This window comes from Diplotaxodon limnothrissa, linkage group LG7, assembly GCF_057381915.1.
Source record: "Diplotaxodon limnothrissa isolate DT_005_m linkage group LG7, D_limnothrissa_male_GT1.1, whole genome shotgun sequence".
Taxonomy (NCBI): Eukaryota; Metazoa; Chordata; class Actinopteri; order Cichliformes; family Cichlidae; genus Diplotaxodon; species Diplotaxodon limnothrissa.
The window spans coordinates 42,838,617-42,864,479 of record NC_140602.1 but is presented as its reverse complement, the minus strand read 5'-3'; the positions used below and the strand labels follow the sequence as shown (position 1 = coordinate 42,864,479).

The 25,863-nt window shown below is 39.6% G+C and overlaps 1 protein-coding gene across 2 annotated transcripts; it reads left to right on the top strand.

Moving 5' to 3' along the window:
- Positions 1-2,486: 2,486 nt before the first annotated feature.
- Positions 2,487-25,342, top strand: atp2a2b (ATPase sarcoplasmic/endoplasmic reticulum Ca2+ transporting 2b). 2 transcript variants are annotated; one of them, XM_085359733.1, is made up of 24 exons: positions 2,487-3,136; positions 3,454-3,471; positions 3,562-3,644; positions 5,857-5,961; positions 7,682-7,820; positions 14,934-15,014; positions 15,849-15,934; positions 16,253-16,408; positions 16,521-16,662; positions 16,801-16,967; positions 18,935-19,023; positions 19,164-19,266; positions 19,371-19,502; positions 19,620-19,739; positions 19,863-20,081; positions 20,187-20,310; positions 20,469-20,680; positions 20,935-21,155; positions 21,260-21,462; positions 21,644-21,729; positions 21,833-21,966; positions 22,167-22,284; positions 22,432-22,552; positions 24,865-25,342. In XM_085359733.1, the coding sequence occupies exons 1-24, from the start codon at positions 3,019-3,021 to the stop codon at positions 24,876-24,878; spliced, it is 2,991 nt and encodes a 996-aa protein (XP_085215859.1). In that variant the 5' UTR covers positions 2,487-3,018; the 3' UTR covers positions 24,879-25,342. The 2 variants fall into 2 exon arrangements, with proteins under 2 accessions (XP_085215859.1, XP_085215857.1); XM_085359731.1 differs by lacking the exon at positions 24,865-25,342 and having other exon boundaries at positions 22,432-24,087.
- Positions 25,343-25,863: the final 521 nt, after the last annotated feature.

Genomic DNA, 25,863 nt, shown 5'->3' with positions numbered 1-25,863 from the left:
TTAACAGCTTAAAGCATGAAACTGGATTTTTCTTGCTATAGGCAGCCTTTTCCCTAAAGCAGTCATGTTTCTGTGAAAGAAAAGTTAGACATGGCACTGACCAAGCTGACTGTACGGTATCAGTTTAAAGATGGTTTCTTGGACCACTTCCACTGATAAATTCTCTCTGACACAACGTTAGAAGGCCAGGGAGCAAAAGATAACGCTGACTATGTTATATCACTGGTAAGGCTGGTTTGTAAGTCTGCCAGAGACTACTGGGATTCTTTTCATACAACTCACACTGACAAATATAAGATAATAACTCCGATGTGTTAAGTATTGCATTTATTGAATGAGCATAGAATTTATTAACATACACAGTAATGTTTTACAGGGTTGTAGATATGAATGCTTCAGTATAGAATTGTTGAGTTTTGTCAGTACAGTTAGCAAACATAACAGAAACCATTTAAGCTAATTCCTTCATCCGTTACTGAACATAGCATCTACACACATCCCCACTGCTTTGGTCTGGTTACAGATTCAGAAGCAGTCTATCTCTCCACAGTGTAGTGTAGCACCTCTTACAATTGGCTAGTTAAGGTCTTGGAGTCAACACTGTCAAATTACACACCTAATTTGTTACAATAAGCAAGTAAGCATTTTCATGGCATCATCAAGTGTCACTTTGAAACTTGTGCTCTATATCAACAAATCTTGTATTAATCCTGTTATTTTATTTGGAGAATACATCTGTGACTCCAGACTGCTATCATTCTACAGTGCAGTGAAAAAGTATCTGCTCCTTCCAGATTTATTTTCTTTCTTTCTTTCTTTCTTTCTTTCTTTCTTTCTTTCTTTCTTTTGCATATTTGCCAAACTTGTTTTAGAAATTTTACTATTAGACAAAGATAACTGGAGGAAATACAAAAGGCAGTTTTTAAAGGATGACATCATTTGATAAGGGGAAGAAAATGTCTACCCAAAGCTACCTAGCCCATGTGAAAAAGTAATTGCACCCTCAACTTAATAACTGGTTTTACCACCCCTGGAAGCAAGAACTGCAATCAAGTATTTGCAGTAACTAGTGAGTCTTCCACAGTGCAGAATTTTTGTCCCACTCTTCTTAAATCAGCCACATTGGAGGGTTTTTGAGCATGAACAGCCTGTTTAAGGTCATACCAACGATCTCAATCAGATTTAAGTCCAGATTTTGAATAGTGCTCTCCAATGCCTGATGTTTTTCTTTTTTTCTTTTTATTTTATAGTCATTCAGAGGTGGACTTACTGATGTGTTTCAGTTCATTGTCCCGCTGTATTGCCCAAGTGTGCTTGAGCTTAAGGGTAACAGCTGATGGCTGGACATTCTCTTTCAAAAAATTTTGGCAGAGCGCAGAATTCATGGTTTAATTTTCCCCAAAGTCTTGGGGGTCATCAAAATGTTTTTTGGCAGATATGAATCAAGTGTCTTCTTTGTGGTTAGCAGTGTTTTTCTCCTTGAAACTCTCCTATGAATGCCATTTTTGCATCTTTTTCTTATTGTTGAATCATGAACTTGAATCTTAACTGAGGGAAGTGAGGCCTGCAGTTCTCTAGATGTTGTTTTGGGTTCTTGTGTGACCTCCTGGATGAGTCATTGATGCACTCTTGGAATAGGTAAGCCGGCCACTCCTGGGAAGGTTCACCACTGCTCCAAGGTCTCTCCATCTGTGGATAATGGGTGTAATGGTGGTTTCCTGGAGTCCCCCAACCTTCAAAGTAACTTTGTAACCCTTTTCAGACTGACTTTGAATGACAGAATGACTCAATAAATGAAATAACCATTTTTAAAAAAGAAATTTTTTTATTAACTCTATTTGTCTTTGGCTAATAATTTTATTAATTCATAAGGGTCTGGCAGTAATCAGATCTGGGTGTGATTAATGAAACTCAAAAAGCTGTGTGTGTGTGTGTGTGTGTGTGTGTGTGTGTGTGGGGGGGGGGGGGGGGGGGGGGGGGCTCACTTCCCACAGCACTGTGTATATGTATTATAACCAATATCCTATAGTACAAAATTTTAGGCAATTTTTAAAACTTTATCTGTTATTATTTTGAAAACAGGAGAACGGATATACTAAATAATTGATTTGCATTAGCTAATTATTTACAAATAATGGTGAAGCTATGTTATCGGACTGTTACTTTTTCTGGAATGTTCTATTATGAAAGTACAATTTGCCTCAAAAAAACCATGCAAATTACGATAGTTGAATATCAATAACAAATCATGTCCTTACAGTAAAAATCAATTACATAAGTATTTTTTTTAAAGATACGATTGAAAATCATTCCGACTCACTGTCACATGTACAAACTGACTAAACACATGCTCCAGTGTACTGTTCCCACCGTGCAATGACGAAAAGCACTGAGTGTGTACGTAAGAGAGCGAGAAGGACTTCCGGTATCTCCAACCAATGAGGTGATTCCACATGCGGGCACTGAACACCGCATTCGAGAAGAAACGCTATTGGTGCTGATGAGGACGCTGCTGATTCCGCAACACACAGGCAAAGCGGGCGACGGGAGCCAAGCTGCAACTTACCCACATGTTTAAATCATCCATTCGGACGCAATTTTTCCGGGAGTCGCTGTTTTATATGAAAGGGACAACATTAACAACATCCAGCTGAGACAGCAGCGTTGATATGGTTTTTTTCTCCAAGGTCTCACGAGGCAGCTAGCGAAGCAAAGCCGGCGAATTCAAGCAGAGCCAAAGGACCAGAGGCAATAGTTAGCTAGCTTTAGCCAGTTAGCCGCTCGCTAGCCCGGGAGCCGCTAATTTGTCCACTCTCGCCGCACACCTGTGCGCCGCGCTATCCTGTGTTGGAACTACTTAGCTCGTAACACTCATCGCTGTGGGTTTCCGCTTAAATATATATCTATTTTTAAATTTCAATTACGGTGACACCGAAGGAGGGGGAGTTAGAAAACCCACCTTGATAGGTTGAGGTTGGAACCAGCCAACTAAGCGGTGTCCTCAAGTGGCCATTCACCATGGACAACGCACACACAAAGACGGTGGAAGAAGTTTACAGCTTTTTTAATGTGAACGAAAGCACGGGTCTGAGTTTAGAAGAAGTGAAGAAACAACGGGAACGATATGGGCCAAACGGTAAGGAGCTGGTTTACATAGGTTTGTTCAAAAACAAGAAGCTATTCTCCCGGCGCCGCGTTATGGCCCATGGCTCCAGATATGTAACAGGCGAAAGAGCAAAAAGGAAGCTTACGTCACCATGTGCATGTTGAAATACTGGAAACCATCTCTTCTGTGACCAATTTTATGAGCAACTTGTCTTTATCATCCTACTGCAGTATCATTGGCTGTTGATGTACTTCACTTGTGCTGAAATATGCTATTATGTATCAACTGCTTAACTTTAACTGCTTGTCCACCTTTTTTGCCTTCGTTATGAATGGGATGATCTACAGAACTACCAGCGGAGGAGGGTGAGTGAACCATTCTGGATGCTTTGGGGGGGGATGACATGCATATGTTTAAAATGTATCACACTTAAGTTTGATGTTAACCCTCCCCAGGTAAATCACTTTGGGCACTAGTGATTGAACAGTTCGAAGATTTGCTTGTGAGGATCCTTTTACTTGCTGCCTGCATATCGTTTGTAAGTATAACACATGTTATGTTAGCAGTGCGGGTGATGTGTGCAGTGGTCTTTCAGACAATACTGGCTATTCATAGTGGTAATAATCAGTGAAGAGGATGTGACACTTGTACACTGGCAGTATTTTAATGATAGAATAGTGAGAGAGTCATTCATATGGAATACTTGAATAGAAGCACTCTCTCGCCTCAAGACTGATTACTTAGTACAAAATGTAATACTAAAACTTGGCTTTCAGCCAGTTGAACATCATTTATGTTCATTTCTACCACCATCCTTCTTTCAACCGCTCAGTGATGAGTTTAGAAAGCTTTTTTTCCCCATTTCTCTCCACAGTTCAGCTTTGTCAGCCTACACATTGTATATAGTTATCATTTTGCAATTGATTCTGTGCAGATTATAGCTTAGGAAGAAAACTGTTCAAAATAAGAAAAGAAAGTCACCCAGAATTTGTCTGGTGACAAAACCCAGATTCATATTTTTCTTTTTTCTGATTCTGTGCAAACACGGCATTGCTCTTGAAGCTAATCATAAATTATCGTGGCTTCTTCAAGCATGTTGTTTTTATAGAGATTCTGTTAACACATCAATGCTCCAGAAGTCTGTAATTCAAAAGGAGCACTGACGCTGAGGCAGTTTGAGAATGGGTGAATCTGGCACTGTAACAAGTCTGAATGCGTGGCGTGTTGTTGACAAGAGCAGCAAACACTTGGCTGTTATAAAGAGAGAAGGCGACAGACACATGAGAAGTCGGTATACTTCAGTGGTGATTGATTTTACTGGTAACATACTGCTACAGTATAGCGAGGACTAATATTTGGAGTCATTAGTTGTCCGGTATGAACAAACATAACTTCTGAATGCTTTATATTCTTACCACCAATAAGTGGCGATCCCCAGCGTAGAGTATGCTTGACACAGTGGTAGGTTGAGTATCCTGTGGCTCTGCTTCTACTCAAGGATTGGCCACTCTCCCATTGGCTCAGACTATCCTGAGACACCAAGGCATGGTGACAACAGCCAGCTATGCTTTTCAGAGCTTATAAATCATCAGCTGTAGTACTCGGCCTTCTCTCAGTCACACCACATGCAGACACATTTACTTCAGTGTGAATATGAAGTTATATGCAGACATTTGTTAGATGTTACATTAAAACATTCAGGAACTGATGGGTGGAGTGTAAATTTCTTTAGTATAAAGTCTAAATTTGATGTTTGATTGGCAGTGTTGAAATAGGTTGGAGTAGGAGAGAGGCAGTTGACACACTTCTCTCCTGGCACAGTTTCTAAAAGAAGGGAAAGTGATTAATACCCTCTCACACACTTGGCCCCGTTCGCAATGCTGTCAGAAGCTGGCTTGGTATAAAATTTTAAATGATTATTGATGATTAAAATAATTTTTCCAACCACTATTAAGGCAAAGTGAGATTCTACCACAACTCCACCAACAGGCAAAGTTCATGGCAAACAGTGTAAGGAAATAACAACATGAACCTGACAATTACTATTGTCCAGAAAGTTGATTGAAAGGCCTCAAGTCCAAATTGTAAGTAACTGATCATAAATAAATATTCAGTGTAAGCCACAGTTTGACTTGTTTAATTTTGTTTGGCTGTGAGGTTATGTTTGCTGGTTTCTCACATTTAATTGATTTATTGAGTTCTTTTATAATATTTGTTCTATAAAAGGGTTGTAGCATTTCATGTGACATAAAGCTGGAGTCACTGCGCTTGTGGAGCTATTTGTCTTGGGCCATTAAATAGACAATCAGCTGAAAATAGCTGTGACCTTTTCACCTCCCTTTTCTCCATTCATGTGAATGACGCAATGTGGTGTTCAGCTCTGATATTTTCTGTTTCATGTTGTGATTTCAAAAGTCCTTTGTATTTTGATTTGGTTGTAAAGGGGCAGGTTTTGTGAATTTAGGCATCTTCACCATCAAGCCTGCAAGCTTGTTCTACTCGAGTCAACATTCTTGCAACTCTGTGAAACAAAGTAAACTCAAATGATACAACTTCAGTGAATAATCTAAAATATAATTCTGTGTAAATACTTTTTCTGACATATGCTAGAATATTCATTACTGGGTGTTCTTGGGTAAAAATATGCCATATCATCCCAGGCCAGGGACTTTAGTGTTACTTATAGCTCACACTTAAATATAAATTGCTTGCATTGTGTTTGATTCCCTTAATTTCTGTTTTGTCTGCAGGTCCTGGCCTGGTTTGAAGAGGGAGAAGAAACCGTTACAGCCTTTGTGGAACCTTTTGTTATCCTCCTTATTCTCATCGCAAATGCCATTGTAGGAGTTTGGCAGGTAAACGAAATTGCAGTTTTGAATCTGACTTCACATGGGTCATTAAAACTTGGCTACCTGAGTGAAATTTTCATGTACTGTTATGAATACTCGGCTTCCTTGTAAGCAGATAGGTTTTCCACATAACATCACACTTAGCTTAGATTTTAACCAAATCTACTAAATGGTGCTTAGTGGGGTGAGCAGGGAGTAGTTTTTTTTTTTTTTTTTTTTCCCTACCAGTTTCTGTCTTGCCAGTTATTCATCGTGCCATTAAAAAGCTTAATATCACAAAAATATGCATAGATGTTGTGTAGCTTGTAGAAGTCTCTCTTAAGAGGAAACTAATAATGTTATGGACAAAGAAGGTTTGATCAGATTACCAGTCTCCATTATTCAGATTATCTGACAACTTATTTGCACTTCTTCCTGTCTCCTCATCCTACGTATGCTTTGCAGTCAGAATAAATCTGTCCCCTCTCCATCAACCCTTGTATTCCTAGTATTAGTTGTTAGACTACATCAAGACTAGTTTGGATTTTTTTTCCTGATATTGCCTGTTTTTTGTTTTGTTTTTGTAAGATCCAAACAACATTTCAGAAATGAAGAAAACATAACCTACCAGACATAATGTTTTATTGGCTTCTTATTTAATTTTATCAAAGGATTATCAATGTCTGAGGAACAACTAGGGGTAGCCCTTCATGATAAACTGCGCTTAATATCTGTAGACAAATTAACTTCTTCCCTGGGGTCAGGATTGAAAGATCAGGCGTTTTGTTAAATAGGTTTTCTTCTCTCACTCGGTGCTGATGTAATCCAAACTGCACATTTGCTTGTTAAAGCCACCTGGGGATAAAATTCCAATTTACTATTTTGATTTATTTATGTGATTATAAACCACACCACACTATATTTCGTCAAAGACACCTGGTAGGCGGGTGTATCTCCGCTGGATTGCCTGTAAAAGTAAATGTTCGTTGAACAGTCCTGCTGAGGCTTGTGTAAATGGTGAGCTGTTAAGTGCCTGTTTGCCTTTGCTTATTCCTACAAAGCCACTATGAATGATGTAGAATGGAAGGGTGATCTGTTTGCTGCTTATCATGTTGGTGGTGGTTTGGCGCCTGTAGTTTTGTATATGTTGCTTAGCTTCCCTTAACTGGCCTCACCTTTACTGGCAGCCATTTTAAGAGCTTTGTATCCATTTTTCTGTGCTCCCTTACAAAGGTCATAACTTGTGTGCCTGGTCTTGTTATGTCTATTCATGTGCAGCCTACTTACCGCTATGTTAAGAGTTGCCACTCAAACTATGCAGTCTGTAAGCGATCGGCCAGACAAAGAAAAGTGAAGAATGGTAAGGAAGGAAAATGGTGAGACTGAAAGGAATATTTGGGAAAACTGATGTAAAAATGCAGCTGTAGTATTTAAAATAAGGACAGTTTTACATAAATTAGGGGTCCTTTGAAGGTAACTGTAAAGTGTTTCACTTCTGAAAATGTAGCATTCCTACTATTTCAGCCTTTTGCAACACCGCAGTGTTTACTCTGCTTCACTTCCTCTCCTGGTTCACTTTGTCGGTTTGCTTACATAAAGATAACTCTCCATTATGTACATTGTGAATAGCTGTACACTGACTATCCGAGAGTCGTTTTAGTTTCACCTCCCTTTTCATCCTCAGCCTCTGAGCTGCATGTGTGGTGCTAGCTTGTTTTTAAGTCGAATTCCTGTTTCTACTTTTAAGGAACGAAATGCAGAAAATGCCATCGAAGCCCTTAAGGAGTATGAGCCAGAGATGGGGAAGGTGTACCGCCAGGATAGGAAGAGTGTCCAGAGAATCAAGGCAAGGGACATTGTGCCTGGGGACATTGTGGAGGTGGCAGGTAAGACTAAAAATATCAGGTGTACACTAATATAAAATAATATTCCAGATGTTGTTAGATGCTGCCAGCTTGTCATGAAAAAAAGCAAACAACAAAATTAAACACACTGTTCAGGATATATTGTGAGAAATTTTTCATCTTTTTGTCGCTTTGGTTCAGGTCATTGAAATCGCAACAGGAAGTGCAAAGCAACATAACGATTGTTAGATTTATTCATGTTTTTTTTTTTTCACCATGCTTTTCTAACAGGATAGAATGTAATTTCCTATTGATTGGTCTACATCAGTATCTGGTTTTAGTTTCCTTTTTTAAACTGATTGCATGCAGTATTGGTAATTCTTATCTAAAAACTTAAAGCTGTTTAAAAGCATGGCTGTAGTCCAGCAGTCATGTGCTATTGTTAAACATAAGATGATTACAGCTCTGTAAACATAACCAGTTATGATGTGCTTTTTACAGTGTTCAACATGTAGACACACAGCTGATCTCTCATCCTGTTTATCTCCCTAGACTATTTCAGAATAATTGTAGTACCAAGTAAATTATGCAATACAAGAGCAGCGGTTCAATCTGTTACTGAGCGTTAGTTGGCTGACCTCAGCTTGGATAGAGCCACACATGTTTATGCGTTTTGCGTCACTGCTCCTCATTACTCTGTGTTGTGTGTTTTCTTACCAAGACTTCATTTGGTCTCTTTTTATCTTTTATCTTTGTTCTTGTACTCTGTCTTGGGTTGTATATTTTTTTCCCTTTATTCCAGAGGAAAGCTTAGCGGAGTGTGTCTGTAATGTTTATCACAAGCTTACAGAACGGTTGTAGAATGAATGAGGATCCACTGCCTCTAAAGTAAATGCTGTGCTGTGCTGTGCTCTGACAGATTTGTACTTGAAAAACTATCCCAGTAGGGCTGTTCGATATAACGATATATATCAGATGACAATATAAAAACGTCTGTTTCATTTTACGCTATCGTTTGTTTCGTGGTGTCGCAAAATAAACTGTTTACGGCAATATTTTTTTCATCGTTTTGATGGTCACTGTAGTGGCTTTATTAATTTCTTAAAGTTCTCTCTTTCGCTTATATTTTATATAACCACACTACGGCACAAACGGCGGCCTTTACAACTTATGTCTAAAAATGTATAGTTTCATATATCGGTTAAAACACTCGACTCCAGCTACATGACGCGCAGCTGGAAACACTTGATTCAAGCTGCCCGAGATTCACAGAATTTACAGAAAATGTTACATTTTTGTGATTTATAACGTTATCGGGACGATAGAATTCTTATATTGGGATATGAGATTTTGGTCATATTGCACAGCCCTAAATCCCAGTATAACCTGATGGATTATATTCACTTTTTGTTTTTATTTTTTAAAATTTGCCACTCTTCACTCATTTTGTCATGATATGATAAGTTACAAATGCATCCATCATATCATGACAAAATGAGTGAAGATAAACCAAAATGTAATTGCTTCTGCCTGTCTGACATGACCTGAATAGATCCACTAAAGATAAGTATGAAGTACTTTAACCATATATTCAACAATTATTAACATTCAGCAAATCTGACATTTTAGTGGGACGGTCACTAATTCAAACAGCCCACTTTGCAAGCTTTATCAATGCAGTTAGATCAGTGTGATTTAGGGTCTGTGATAACAGGATGTTTGCGTGGCCATTAATGAGATAAATGGTTCCTTGAGTACTGACAATAACATGATTAACGAATTGTGTGCATATGTTTTTGTTATCAGTGTTGGTGAAACCAGTAAGTTGTACGTGTTATAAAACAGGATAGTGATGGGTATAATGTCAGTTGCAAAGTACCCTGCTGGACTGGGGTGCATGTGGTTTATATCTTTCTTTCACAATCTCAGATGCTTTGTCAGACCAGTTGTGAAATGCTAAGCTGAAGTGTGTGCTGAGTGTGTGAATTGCTCTGGTTTTGTGCCTTGCAGTCCATCATTTGTATAGACATTTTTTTTCTCACTCTTGCTCTCTTTTCACTCACTATAATCCATAAGAGCAGTTTCTATCTCAAAATTGTCTCAATAGAAACACTAGTTAGTTATTCATTATTAAATTAAATCGTCTCACAGCTGATATTAAACAAAAATCCAGTCTGAGTAATTTTTGTGAGCAAGAGGGTCAGGATCTGGCATTGTCTGGGTATAGCTGCTGCTACTGAGAAGAGCAAGCTGTTACTGGATGCCCTTGCTTTTCTAAAACTACTGTGAAAGCAAACATTAAAAATGTCTCCGATATATCAACATTCAAAACTGAAAGCAGTAAACACAAATTGGTAGAATGAGTTGATGTTTTATGGAGCTCTGATATGCAAAGTTCAGGCTAAACACACTGGCCATCCATTATATTAAAAATGCAGCCACAACAGTGACTGATTAACATGGTGGTAGTTTGAAATCAACTCTGAGCAGAAGTTAGCAAATGGGGAAGGAAAAAAATTGGTTTACCCAACAGTCATTGTTGCATTTTCCAGTGTGAGTGGAGTCTTTCTCCTACTTAAAAAAATAAATTAAAAAAATGTATCGGGCCAGAAAGGCTGACGTAAAACTCCTTAAAATCACTCTGGAAATTGTCCTATTAAAAAAAATTGGTGTGATAAGCACACATTGAACAAACAGTTAGCCTGTGCGTTTCACCGTTTTCCATCATAAATATTTTCAGGTGTGTTAGTTTGTACCAGTGTACTCAAACTGTGGGGCAGACCTCACTGAGGAATGTAAACAAGAGTTTGCTGATGCAATTACTGACCTGTTATTTACACAAAATTCAACTTGCATCTTTCTTTTTCATTTTTTGGTTAATGATTGATTAAAAATGTGGAATGGAGGGCTTGAACTATTTTTAACATCTGAATCAGGGCATGCCAAAAAACATGATGGCTGTTGGTGTAGATGGAGATTAACTGCTAAAATGCTCATCTTGTTAGAGATCAACTTTCCCGTTAAAATCTTTTTGAAATGGAAACACATTGGTGTCAGTGTAGCAGCAGCTGATTTATTTTATAGGCTTTGTTCTCTTAACTGCGTACTTCGTTTCCTGCGTTAATGTACTGGTTTTATTTGCTTTCTGCACTCGACTGACGTAAGAGACAATTCTTTGTTTTGTTTTTTTCTTTCTTGACATATAAAACCCATCAGCTCTGTTCTCATTGACTTACAGTTTTAACCCCAGCCTTTGGCCAGTGGTCACCATTAATGTGTTTTAGCCCAGAGGAAGAGACTAGACAGGATGTAACATGCAGAAAAGATACAGATTCAATTTGATGAATAATTTCTGCTCCAGATGGCCAGATTTCCTCTCTCTTTCAGGAGTGCAGGATGGCCTGTTTATTGTCATCACCCCTAGGTATTTCTTTGTTGATTTTTGGCCACGAGAGAGGAAGAGGAATAAATTAAGGAGAACAGAAAAGTTGACAAAAGTATTGATCCATTGTTGTAACTTACTAAACATTACATGAATGGACAATGTCCTGTGTTTGTGTGTCCTTAGGGGTTGTCTTGAATTCCCCCCCCCCCAAATTCTTAAAAGAAGTAGAAGTCATTGGGGAGGTGGATGAACTCATGAAAGGTCCCAGGAGACTGGAAGCCTACGTGCTAGCACATCAGAGAGTCTGAGTCACTGGGAGAGAAAATATACAGCCCTCACTGGACCCCCTGTGAGTGGGTGCTTGTTGTCTTGATTACAGACAGATTCATACATCCTGAAATTCAGGCTATATTTTAAAGTCACATTGAATCATGGTTTTGGTCCACGATAAGGTTGGAAAGTGGGAACACAGACCCTGAATAGTGTCTGAAAACAGCTTCTGTCTTTAGAAACTGATGTGGCCTAATCGGTTAAGTTGCTGCCTGACATTTGTCCTGCACTCGAGGGAGCAGATAATACAGATAAAACCCTTTTGTTCACAAGGGAAAGGAAGGGGGTCCCAATCCCAGGGGCTGTCCACTCTGGAAAAAATAAAATGCCTCTAAGTTTATACAGCTGCAGTCCTGGGTGACTGCAGCAAATTTTGTTTTGTAGATAATTGAAAAATATTTAGAGTAATTACTCTTAACAAAAGGAAACAGCCACTGCACAGAGGCACTGTTAACTGCAGTTTATGCTTATCGACCTAATATTAACTAATGCATGCTTTTCCTTTTGGAATTAAAATACGATCACAATTCCCAGATAAGCAAGCTTGTCATGATGATGAACATATTGTACATCGTCATTGGGTAATGTATGCAGTTAAGGGTCTTACTGTTGAATAGCATTTATAGTCTGTGGTTGTAGGCAGAGTATTCTGTGTATTGTCTGTGAAAGTGGGTTAGTCTGCTTGCTGTGACCTTATTCCTAGTATACACCAGTGGATTGAAAATAGCGACATGCTTCACTGTTACTCTAAGGTAACAACAAAATAAACTATCACAGCTATGCAGATGACACACAAATATATATCACAATGTCACCAGGAGACCGAGGCCCTGTACAGGCTCTTGGTAAATGCATTGAGGAAATCAATGACTGGTTGTGCCACAATTTTCTCCAGCTAAACAAAAACAAAACTGAGGTAATAGTCTTTGGCGCCAAAGAAAAACGATTACAGGTCACCAGAGAACTTCAATCTATACATCTAAAAACCACAAACCAGGCGAGAAATTTGGGTGTAGTGATGGATGCAGACCTAAACTTAGAAAAACACATTAAGACAATAACAAAGTCAGCTTACTATCACCTCAAGAATATATCAAGGATAAAAGATCTGATGTCTCAACAGGACCTGGAAAAACTAGTCCATGCATTCATCTTTAGTAGGCTTGATTACTGTAACAGCATCTTTACAGGTCTACCTAAAAAATCAGTCAGACAACTACAGCTCATTCAGAACTCTGCTGCTCGAGTCCTCACTAAGACCAAAAAAGTGGACCACATCAGTCCAGCTCTGAGGTCTTTACACTGGCTGCCTGTCCGTCAGAGGATAGACTTTAAAGTTCTGATGCTGGCCTATAAAGCTCTGAATGGTTTAGGACCAAAATACATCAATGACCTCCTGACCCAGTATGAACCTTCCAGATCCCTCAGGTCATCTGGATCCGGTCTTTTATCAGTTCCCAGAGTCAGAACCAGACACGGAGAAGCTGCATTCAGCTTTTATGCTCCTTATATCTGGAACAAACTCCCAGAAAGCCTCAGATCAGCTGAAACACTCAGTTTATTTAAATCCAGGTTGAAGACTCACCTGTTCTCAGCTGCATTTGAATAAAGCACCAAATCCACACTTTAAGCTTAAATTTCAAAACTTACATTTAACTACTGATTTTATCTACTGTTCTGATTTTATCTGTTTTGATTTTATATACTGTTGTTTGTTTGTTTGTTTGTTAATTAGTTAGTTAGTTTATTTGCTTGTTTTATTCAATTTTAAATCATGCTTTTTATTTGTTCTTGTTTCTAATGTCTCTGTAAAGCACTTTGAATCACCTTGTTGTTGAATTGTGCTATACAAATAAACTTGCCTTGCCTTGCCTTGCCTAAGGTAGGAGGTTTTCTAATTAGTGAGTTTTAAAAGTCCCACAGGGCCTTCTAATATTTCCAGTGACTACAGTTCCTAATTTCTTTTTTTGTCCTCCCCCATACTGCACTTGTTCATCTTCTTCACTGTCTCATATCTGTTAATGGTATTTCGTTTGCACGCAGGTGACGATGATAAGGATTTTGACAGTGTTTGGACAACTACAGAACCAAATTTGGTAGTACAGCTGGTGCAGTCCACGAGCATTACACTTAACATGAACCCAGCATTAACACGCTACAGTAATAACATTTTTATATGAATTGTGCGCTGTACACATGATGTGAAATGGTGTGGTGATCAGCTTATATTGGTTTAGTTTTAAGTAGAATTTCCTCGCTTAATTCTGTTGGTGGCAAAAGCTGTCACCAACTCACGAGACTTGTCTGAATTAACGAGCTATCTGTATGCAAGGACATGTCATATTTGTTTCTATTTCAGCTTATCTGACGTAAAACGGGTTTTCCTTGCTTAAAAAAACTTTTTTACTATCCCCCTCTTCAAATCCAGCTGCATGTTTTCAACTGATCAAAATAGTTTTCCCATTTTTGGATGTGTGGTTTGCAGGACTCATCTAATCCCTCTTCCCATTCCTCTCCTACATCCTTTTTCTCTTCCTCTTCTCTGAAGGGTACCGCAGGCCTAAGGGTTGGTTTACAAGTCTGTCATCACTCTCCATTATCCAGGGGTCTATTAAGAGCTTCTGGGTCATTGCTTTTACCTTTACACTTTTAGGCCATGTGATGTTTTAGTGCATGATGAAAATAGTGTTAGTGTATATTTGAATCCAAAGTGGCTTTAAAAAAAAAAACACAAACATTTAATTTAAAAAACATTTTTAAGGTGAAGTTTGATACCTGAAGCACAAGTCTAGTAAGACTTTTTAAATGTTTGTATTTCCAGCCTCATCCCTGAAACGTTCAGTAAGTCTTTGCAGATCAGACCCACCTGCATGAGGAAATCATACAAAGTAGTGGTTGCTAATAAGTCTGTTGCTTTAATTGTACTTACTGTATTTATTCAGAGAAAACACTAGTTTGAAATTTGGTGTGTATTTGCATTTTGTGATCGTGTTACTGGGGCTCACTGAAGCCCGGTGTTAGTGGAAAAAATGAGCCACGATCTACTTGCATCCTGTGCAGGAGATGAGTGGAACATTAATCATTTTTGAATTCATGGCGCTCTCAGGCTTGAGTTTGATTATTTTATTACTCCCAGGGAGCATGAGATGGGATAACATGGCAGTTCATGTGTTTAGCATTTGTGTGTGGTGATTAATATTTATTTATAGCTTTTAACCCAGGTTTTCCTTTTCATGATAAAATACTCTAAATTTAGTAGAGTATTTTTACATGTGGGGTATGTGCATGCCTCAGCATAATGTTGCATCGGATAATTACAAAACTGCTTTTGTAAGTTGCATTGTTCAAAGTATCTATTCATTAGTTGTCAGTCCCATTCAAAGATGCATTTAAGTTGTTAAGAGGTACTTAGTTATATCCTGTTTTGTTTCTCTCCACAGTCGGCGATAAAGTGCCTGCAGACATCAGGCTCACTTCTATCAAGTCAACCACACTGAGGGTAGACCAGTCGATTCTTACAGGTAATTTCAGAGTTCAGCCATTTGCTTTTTTAAATATTTACTTTGTATTTGTGAGCTCTGTGTCGTACCCACAAAGAGTGATTGTACATATACCACCATCTTTTAATGCTTTTCCATAGCTTTATATTTTATGGTTTCTTTCTTGTTCACGCATTGCTGCTTTTTTTATTTTATTTATTTTTTTCGCCCAGCTACCTCTGACCTTTTGATCAACCCAGACATGTAACAGCAGGAATAAGCACCTTGTCTCCTTTTCTGCACATTTCATTGCACTTAGTTGTCATGACTGCTCAGCTGTGACAAAAATGAGTGATGTGAATAAAAGGTAAATGGATGATTCTGTGGGTGGATAATTGGACAATGAGGTAGATGGAAAGAAAAATAGAAGGGGAGAATATTGAAGGATGGAAAATGTAGGGGAGAAGAGTTTATGTGAACCAAGTCCTTAAATCGCTTGTCTTGCTCCGCTGCCTTAATTGGTAGCAAATTCCATGGGATATTTTAGTGTTTGAGCTATTTTTCTCCCCTCTTTCCTTCCCCATTCATGGCCATGCCGCCTGTCAAATGCTCCCTGCCTTACTCTATCAGAAAATGTGCAGTCTTGCACAGTTGATTACACACAGAGACATACACACATCAGATGAGGGGTTTGAAAGGCAGTGGAATTGCAGTATTTGATAATTGTCGGGCCTGCTCAGTCAGCTGCAAAGCCTTTTCTGCACATATCTGCCCAAAATGTCAACCAACCATCACAAGTACCACTACATGCTCTGCTGTGTAGAAACTGTGCGTCTGCTTCCCATTCTCTTATCTTTTGTTTTCCTCTACCTGCAGGAGAGTCTGTGTCTGTGATCAAACACACAGACCCAGTGCCTGACCCGCGTGCTGTCAACCAGGACAAGAAGAACATGCTGTTTTCAGTGAGTCACTCACTAGACCATCTTAGGTGGTTTGGTGTCATTTTACACTTTTACGCTTTTTTTTTTTTTTTTTTTTTTTTTTTTGAGGGGGAGCATGATTCCTCCTTTCCATCTTTTCTATCACCCAGAGCACACCTATAAAAGCAACAGTGTGCTGCTATTTACATTTTAAGCGTCTGTTTTTGAAATTTGTTTATAAAAGTTACTTCTGTGCGTCTCTAACCGGTCTCAGAGAAGTAGTTATTGACAAAGGGGAAAAACTGTCTTAAGATTTTTAGTTTTCTACTGCCTCTTTATTTTCCCTCATTACTCCACCAGGGTACCAACATTGCAGCTGGTAAGGCTGTCGGTGTGGTGGTTGCCACAGCTGGCAACACGGAGATTGGCAAAATCCGAGATGAGATGGCTACAACGGAGCAGGAGCGTACACCCCTGCAGCAGAAGCTTGATGAGTTTGGGCAGCAACTCTCCAAGGTTATTTAAATTGCATTGTTTTGCTTTTTTAAAAATAAATGAATAAAAATCTAATGTTTATTCCATTTGATATTAAAAGATCTTTAAATAAAAAATAAATTTTTAATTCAAGGTTATTTCACTGATCTGCATTGCTGTGTGGATCATCAATATTGGACATTTCAACGACCCGGTTCATGGAGGTTCCTGGATCCGAGGTGCTGTCTATTACTTCAAGATTGCTGTGGCTCTTGCAGTAGCTGCAATTCCTGAGGGTAAGCTGGACATTTGCAAATGTAGTTCTGTCCTTGATATGCTTGCTTCATTTTCCACTACTTCACGAGACGACTAAAGAATTTTCATCATTTAATAATCCTCTTTTCTGCTGTGGCTCCGCTGTTGCTGTTTTGCAGGGCTGCCGGCTGTCATCACTACCTGCTTGGCTTTAGGAACACGGCGTATGGCCAAGAAGAATGCTATTGTCCGCAGTTTGCCCTCTGTAGAGACCCTTGGCTGTACATCTGTCATCTGTTCCGACAAGACTGGCACACTGACGACCAATCAGATGTCTGTGTGCAGGGTAAGAAAACAGTGGGCAGTCGTTTTGAGTGCATGACGGAAGGAAGATGGATCGTAGTGTATCTTTAGTGGATTTAATGTATTTTTGTCACCAACATCTAGGCACATCAGCGAATCTGAGTTTGGTTTTGGGGTTACTGCTAAGTCCACACTGAGGAAAACTGGTTGGAATCTCTGTAGATTGGTTTTTATGTGCTAAAAATGCCTCACTGTGGATCTGTTAAATGGTATACCACTGTAATTAAACATTATGTGATTATGTTGAGTGAACATAACTTAATGCGGAGTTTCCTAATATTTTCTGGACTCTGAACCCAGCAACTAGTACTGAATTGTGGTAATATTAACTAAACACTGTGTCACTGTTTGACTGTAAAATTCCCCCAATTCGTCTTTAAACATAGTGATTTACTGAGCAATAAAGCCTACTCGGGCTGAATGGCTAACAATAACACAATGAAAGAATTGAGTTTTACATATTTGGGGATGAAATGAGATTCAGAATTACAGGTGTTTCTTTTTTTTTTTCCATCCCTTATTAGTGCATGAATAATTTTATACTGCATCTTTTTACAGTCTGTTGTAGTACAGCAGAATATGTATTCTTCCCCCCTTTTCCTTCCATCTTTTTCAGTGCTCTCAGCCCCCACCCTCATTCAGGCAGCATGCTGATCAGTATGCAGTAGTTAGTCACTTGCAGCAAAACCAGTAGAGTTGCGTAACTGACCTTGTGTCTCTTTCGGCTGCCCCTGTGTCTCTATCCCTTGCTCATCCTTTAATTTTCTGCAAGCTACCTCTGCAGTGGCCAAGATGCTGCTGTCCAACTAGGGCACTACTGAAATTTGCTGCCATGAGTGACCGAAGGCTTCTCTTCAGTGCAGTGCCCTTTTCTTGTTCTTTTGTTTTGTGTAGGACAGCCAGTGACGTCACTGCCTTTTGAAGTCTTGCTAGTGCCTGAGGATAGTGCAGCCATAATGCCAGCTCATCATTTTATTCAGATATTTCTATTTTCATCCCCTGAGCAGCTTTGTTCTGCTCCTCTCAGTTTGGGGCAAATGTGGAATGAATAATCCATGTATGTTTGAATTAATGCACACTTCTGAATGACATTCCTAACAGAGCTAGTGCTATCTGCCTGAAAACCTCTTTGTTTCCTCTCATGTTATCCTTGCTCTTGTTTTCTGACATTTTTGCCATATTAATTTTATGTTTAAGCAATATTTATAGGCTGTAATTATGTGTTAGGCAAAGAATCCCTGTGTGGAGTCCTAACTTGTTGTAAGATGACATTTATTGAACCCTCCCATCAAAGCCCTTTGTGGTGTCTGCTTTGGCTCACCATTTCATCATTACACTCTGTTCAATGTTAGAGTGGACTGAAGGTTTCTTTGATGTCGATTGTAGTCTGATGCCATCTGCTGGATGCAGTGTGCATCAGTCTCTCAGCTTTCCCCCTTTGCCATCTTCGGACTTTGATACTCTAGTTATAATGTAATGAATACAGCATTGCACACATTGGACAGGAGGAGCTGGATGTGATAGTGGAAGACGTTGAGTTTTTCATTGGGAGCGATGAAATGAGTACATCAGAAAGACGGCTTAGGTTGAGCATTTTGGAGAAAAGAGTTACAGAAGTAAGGTTGAGATGGGTTGGTGGATGTATTGGACAAAGGATGTTGAGGAAAGGGTGAAGACCTCAGAGGTGGTTTGTGGATGTAGTGTGAAAAAGGACATGTCTGTTGCTGTTTTTCTTTTCTTTTTTTTATTGTACCTCTTACATTCAGAACTGCAGAAACCCTGAAAGTTACTTGATGATCTATCCATCTCACTGTATCTCTAATCCCTAGCAGGGAGACGGAAGCGACCCCCTAAAGGGAGCAGCCAAAAGTTATTTATACAGACAATAAATATGTTATGTGTGTTTCAAATATTATAATAAATTCAAAAATGTTTCTTTTGTTCCTCTAGATGTTTATCATTGATCGGGCAGAGGGCGATCACTGTTCATTAAAGGAATTCACCGTTAGCGGCTCCACATATGCCCCAGATGGACAAGTGTGAGTATTCAGTCTTCTTCTATGCCTCTAAGTTTTATTTGGGGCATCTTATAGCAAGATAGACATAAATGCTAAATTTCTATTTCTGCAAATGTGAGTTTCCTAACTGTTCCTCTGATATTTTTTATTTTTTTGTTTAGATTCCATGATGGAAAAACAGTCAAATGTTCCCAGTATGATGCGTTGGTGGAGCTGGCCTCTATCTGTGCTCTCTGTAATGATTCCTCGCTGGACTTCAATGAGGTTTGCAGTATTAATGGTTCTTGATCCTTGAAATGACATTTACATGTTTTGTGTGGCAATTTCCACATAAAAGATTAACATTGGTTGTTTTTTCTTCTTCCCAGGCCAAAGGTGTGTACGAGAAGGTGGGTGAGGCCACAGAGACGGCTCTCACATGCCTGGTTGAGAAGATGAACGTGTTTGATACAGACGTGAAAGGCCTCTCCAGGGTTGAGCGAGCCAACGCCTGCAATTCTGTATGTAATTGAATGCTTTAAGTCTGCTTTTCCTTCTCTGTCAGTGTGCAAAAATGTACAGCTTTTCACTTTATTAGAGAAATTCTTATTGGTGGTTTGGTTTTGTTGCATATTTAGGTGATCAAGCAGCTGATGAAGAAAGAGTTTACCTTGGAATTTTCCAGAGACAGGAAGTCTATGTCTGTGTACTGTACTCCTAACAAAGCACGCTCCTCAGTTGGCAAGATGTTTGTGAAGGTAAGAAATGCAACTACTATGCATTATTACAGGATTTGAAGCCTTGACACAGCTGCATGTTAAATTATTATCTTAGAGGTTGGTCTTTGCCTTTCTCATTAACTGATTTGTTCCTGTTCATAGGGTGCTCCTGAGGGAGTGATTGACAGGTGCACGCACGTTCGTGTAGGCAGTAACAAGGTACCCATGACCCCTGGAATCAAGGAAAAGCTAATGTCTGTGATCAGAGAGTATGGAACGGGCAGGGACACCCTGCGCTGTCTGGCTCTGGCCACACGAGATAATCCCCTGAACAAACATGAGCTGATGTTAGATGACTCCTCTCGATTTATCGAGTATGAGGTGAGAGCTGAAGCAGATGGATCGGATCACTTTATTATCTGAAAGCAGTTTTTTGTTTTTTTTGTTTTTTAAAGTTCCTTAATCTGTGATTTTCTTATCTTGCAGACTGATCTGACATTTGTGGGTTGCGTGGGCATGCTGGATCCTCCCAGGGCAGAGGTGGCAGCCTCTGTTAGGCTCTGTCGTCTCGCTGGCATCCGAGTAATTATGATTACCGGAGACAACAAGGGTATGTGACAGTTGTATCTGAAAAATTAAAAGCGAAACAAATCAGAACACTCTGCTACTCTACAGATAATAAAAAAACATGGCAAATACGGCTTAACCAGCTTGTTTCTTTCCCAGACGCCTGAAGTAATAATTACTGCGTTCTCATGTATATTCCAGGGACGGCTGTGGCTATTTGCAGGCGCATTGGTATTTTTGGAGAAGATGATGACGTTTCCAGCATGGCTTTCACTGGCCGAGAGTTTGATGATCTGTCACCTGCGCAGCAGAGAGAGGCTGTGGTCAAGGCTCGCTGCTTTGCACGGGTTGAGCCTTCACATAAATCCAAGATTGTTGAGTATCTGCAGTCCTATGATGAGATCACAGCTATGGTAAGAAAAAATGGTGTTCTTCAGTCATGCATGCACGAAAGCATCTAAAACCAACCGTGCCATTTCTTTTCTAGATTTTTAATGTCTTATACCTTTTGGCTTTGTCACAGTTTTCTGCTGTTTTTCCCTTTTTTTTGCTTAGATTAAAGGAGCACTTGGATAAAGACGAGTTTCATTTCATTTCAGACGAGTCATTTATTTCAGACTATAAAACTCTGAATATTTTCCTGTCCTGCTTTTCATTCTCTCCTCAGACTGGTGATGGTGTAAATGACGCCCCTGCTCTGAAGAAGGCTGAGATTGGCATTGCCATGGGCTCGGGTACAGCTGTGGCCAAGACCGCCTCTGAGATGGTGCTGGCTGATGACAACTTTTCCACCATTGTTGCTGCAGTTGAGGAAGGAAGAGCCATTTATAACAACATGAAGCAGTTTATCAGATACCTCATCTCCTCAAATGTGGGCGAAGTTGTCTGGTGAGAATGACTTGCTTTTACAAACACACTTCATTCTTCTGAAATAAACACACATTATGGTTTTAGGGCACTTGATCATTTGTCATTCCTCTTTTTTTGTGCAGCATCTTTCTGACTGCAGCTCTGGGCTTTCCTGAAGCTCTCATTCCCGTCCAACTGCTCTGGGTCAACCTGGTGACTGATGGTTTGCCTGCCACCGCTCTAGGTTTCAACCCACCAGACTTGGACATCATGAATAAGCCTCCACGCAATGCTCGTGAGCCGCTCATCTCTGGGTGGCTTTTCTTCAGATACCTAGCTATTGGATGTAAGTAGTGAAAATCAAAGAGTGTACATATGCGCTATGTGATACTCTGCTTTATACTGTATACAGCAAATAATTTGCAAGACGGCTGCTGCTACTCCTATATGTTTAAGTTTTAATTGCTGTTTCATGAGCATCTGTGCCATTGTCTGTGTATGAATGATTTTTTCTTTGTGTGCGTCAGGTTATGTTGGTGCTGCCACTGTTGGTGCTGCTGCCTGGTGGTTTGTTGCAGCTGAGGATGGACCAAGGATCACCTTTTACCAGCTGGTAGAGCTTAATAACGCTATCATGCTAATTTGCTGCACTTTAATATGCCAGATTCTTCTGTTGGAGAACGTTGCTGATCTTTTTTTTTCTTTCTGCCTCTTAGAGCCATTTTCTGCAGTGTGGTCCAGAAAATCCAGACTACCAGGGCATGGACTGCAAAGTGTTTGAGTCTCCTTACCCGATGACCATGGCCCTGTCTGTACTGGTCACGATTGAGATGTGCAATGCCCTTAATAGGTTAGGCATCTTTCCCAGCTGTTGATCTTCAGCTCCTCTTTTACGTTCACTCTCCGTGTGTGTGTGTGTGTGTGTGTGTGTGTGTGTGTGTGTGTGTGTGTGTGTGTGTGTGTGATGTTGGGAAATAAAGATTCATGAGTTTTTCTTTTCGAGTGAGTGACTTTTTAACAACCATCACCATTTGTCTGTGTTCCTCACAGCGTGTCAGAGAACCAGTCCCTGCTGCGGATGCCTCCGTGGGAGAACGTGTGGCTGCTGGGAGCCATCTGCCTCTCCATGTCCCTTCACTTCCTCATCCTCTATGTGGAACCTCTGCCAGTGAGCATTATTTTTCATTTTGACACAAAGAGTTTGTTTTACTGTCATCTGGATGCAGAGCACAAGAAAAGAAACATTGCTGTGTTGGCAAATTTCCTAATTCTGTTACTTTGTTCATTGCTGTTTCTGTTGTTTCTTCTTTTCCAGATCATTTTCCAGATCACACCCCTGAATCTGACCCAGTGGCTTATGGTGCTCAAGATCTCGCTCCCTGTCATTCTACTGGACGAACTGCTCAAGTTTGCTGCCAGGAACTACCTGGAGCCCGGTAAAGACCTGGAGAAGCCTGCCAACTCCAAAGGCTGCTCCCTGTCTGCATGTATGGAGGGAATCTCGTGGCCCTTTGTGGCCATTTCCCTCCCGTTGGTCCTCTGGATCTACAGCTGCGACACTAACATGGCCGACATGTTCTGGTCCTGACTGACTTGAGCACAACCTCGACTTTTCCATTCCCCACCCACTGCCATCACTTCCCTCTTTCCCTCTCCTCTTCTCTCTCTGCCTTCTGTAATGTGCGTAGCTAGTGCGTGTGTGTGTGCATTTGTAGAGTTAGTGTGTGTGCCTCTGCGTGCCACCACGTGCGTAAGAGAAAGGACCAACTTTGACACATAACAAATAATATAAAATGTTAACACTGAGAAGACGTCTGTTTTGAGGTGGTATAGGAATAATGAATGGGTGAGGCTTTAAATGTGAGTGAGTGTTAGAAGACCATCACTCCCATAGCTGTGGACTTTTTTTGTTGCTGGTGTGAAAGAAAATGTACCGTTGCCAGTTATTATTTTTGTTCATGTCAATATTGCCTTTATGGTTCATATTTTAATGATGGTGGGAATAACATGTCCTGTGTCACTACAGTATAAACAGCAAAATTCGGTCTTTTTTTGTTTTGTTTCCCTCTTGATGAAAAGGAAAATTAGGATATCAGAAATAATTTGATCTGTACAGAGACTGAACACTATTTTATGCAACTTTTTTTATGGCTTTGTAAATTGTTTGACCAGCGTGGCTTAGACATACCGCCTTGATTTATTTTCTGATGTTTACCATTGTGTCTTCAGTATAAACTCAGAACTCTTTCAGAGAGGACGAGCTCCATGTGGCAGACAAGGACGGGGGGGAAGGTTTGGGAGTGAAACATTTGAATGCTTAGCTAACAACAAAAAAGACAACAAAAGAAAACCTTTGATAAACAAAAGCCGCATGTCCTGTGACAAAGCATGAACTGTATGTGTTTCTCATTCTAATTTAATTGTGTATGGTCCCCCATGTTAGAGCGAAAATTAACTTCATAGATGTTTTTTGTTTTTTTTAACTATAATGATCGAAAATAAGTAAGTTTTTCTGCACTGGGCAGAGCACAGCTACCTCAATATAAGATTTTTCTTTTGCTCATCTTGAGATACTTTTCCTCAACAGTCTTGCTAAAGCGTAACATCTGAGGTGTGCCCCTATTTGCTTGTGCAGAAAACAACGAACAAAATCTCTCGTCCCTCTAACATTTTAAAGAATATATTTTGTGTTGATTTGTGACATTAACTTTATTTGTGTGTGTGTTCTGAGACAGAACTGGGTGGGGATGTTGTAAGGTGACTACCATCTCCATGGCGTTTGATTCAAAGGATCATAATATTAAAATTTTAAGGAAGAATACTAATACAGCAGCTGCTCCAATGAATGGACTTTGGATTACAAATTAAAAAACGCCCAAATGTTGTCATTTTTGTTTTTTTACTTTAAGAAAAATACACTCATGAACCCTTTGAATCAAGTGTTTTCTGTCTTTATTTAATACAATATAGACCCATGATATTCAATATTATTCATATCCATTTTTTGTATGTGCATATAATACTTGAATACAGACCATTTCAGACATGTGAATGCTTCGGTTTTCTTGGCACAACATTGCAGGCATGAGCTATTCATGGCATAAGAACCTGTGTGTTTGACTCTTAGACTATTCTTTAGGGGACTTAGTTTATGTTTGGTATACCATGCTTTACAGTAGTCTGTACTCGTTGGATCAGAGCCTATTCAGTCTACACTCATCTTAAGCATCACTGTTTGGAAATTCTGACGTGAGAAAAGCCCATCATTAGCATGTGTTTTGAAGCCTGGGTTTATTCGTGCTTGTGCGTGTTCCTCTTAACAGCTGTGTGCTTTTTTTTTTTTTTTTTTTTTCTTTCTCTCCTTTCTCCCCCTCAATGCCTACCACTGGCCACCCTGTCACTAGAGTGAGTATCCATTTCCAGATATGCTAAATTAACAAGAGAAGACTCTTATAAAACAAAACGAATGGGTGTCTTGTTATTAAATTGGGAAGCATACGAGTAACTGAAGGGATGCAAGGGAGTCTTTAAGGACTACCAGTACATAGACAAACAGAACAACTTGACTTTGGCCACATGCCACTACTGTGAATGCCACCGAGTGCTGTTCTTTTCACCCCTCTCACACTTGCTTATGTTCACGAAATCCTCTCTTGTGGTAGAAAATGTACAGTGTAACAAATAATGGGAATACTTGTCACCATTTTTAAGAGTTTTGTGCTAACTGTTTTTCCTCTTCCTTTTTTAGGTTGGCTCTCATAAATGCTTCGTATATAAGAGTAGCCTCTAAAGTTGCAGCCATCCTACAACCCAGGGTGTCCACTCACTCTGGCTTCACACACCTCAGACACCATGATGACCAGCAGTATGTACTGATGTGCAGACAGGAAAAAAAGTAAATAATTAGGACACGTTTTACAGTAATGAGACCAAATATGTAAGGATGTACTTCAAAAGGGTTTGGGAGCTTATCCTAGCTCCTTTTGCCCAATGCATCACGACACGTGACCACATACTTCTCGAGACACTTGTACCTCCGCGTGCAGATGCTAAATCATCAACACTTATGTTTTGTGTGCAGGGAACTTCTTAACGGCCTCAACGATCCCTCTTGCATGATGAACATATTTCCAACTTCCATGGTAGCTTGTCACATAGAGAATCTTTAAAACACTGGGTTGAATGGTCTTAGGTCTACATCAGTGTAAAAAATAGGAACATTCATGCATGCGTTTCAGCTGTATGTAGGCTTTGCAGTTTGTATTTATAGATTCTAATGTATTATAGTCAGATAACATTAAGATATATTGCAAAAATCACTGTTTTTATTGTAATGGTTTGGGTAATTTGCACAATATTAATGTGGATAAATGAGTGATGCTAAACTTGACTGTACTTTGGTCATTTGAATTTTACTCCTACTGTAGGCTGATCACTGACCCATTTACTTTGAAGAAGTCTTTTGCGATGAGTACAACAGACTGACACTGATTCATTGGTAATCCTGCAATACAACAGTGTTCTGTTTTCTTATTGCCTCTGTATAATTCTGATAATGTATCCTTATGAACTGCTGTAAAACTGTGATCTAATTCGGGGGAAGGGACGGTAGAAACTCTTCAGCGAAACCTGGTTGAAGAACAATAGTAACCATATTTTAAAAAAACAAAACAAAAGACGATCATTATTGAAGACTTGTAATGGTTACCATGCATTACTGAGGTTGTGATTTCAGGTAAATAAAAAT

Coding starts and splice junctions, on each gene's coding strand:
- atp2a2b (XM_085359731.1), top strand. CDS start 3,019: ATGGACAACGCACACACAAAGACGGTGGAAGAAGTTTACAGCTTTTTT. Junction 19,024..19,163: donor TATGCCCCAGATGGACAAGT/GTGAGTATTCAG, acceptor TTTTTTGTTTAG/ATTCCATGATGGAAAAACAG. Junction 21,967..22,166: donor ATGTGCAATGCCCTTAATAG/GTTAGGCATCTT, acceptor TGTTCCTCACAG/CGTGTCAGAGAACCAGTCCC.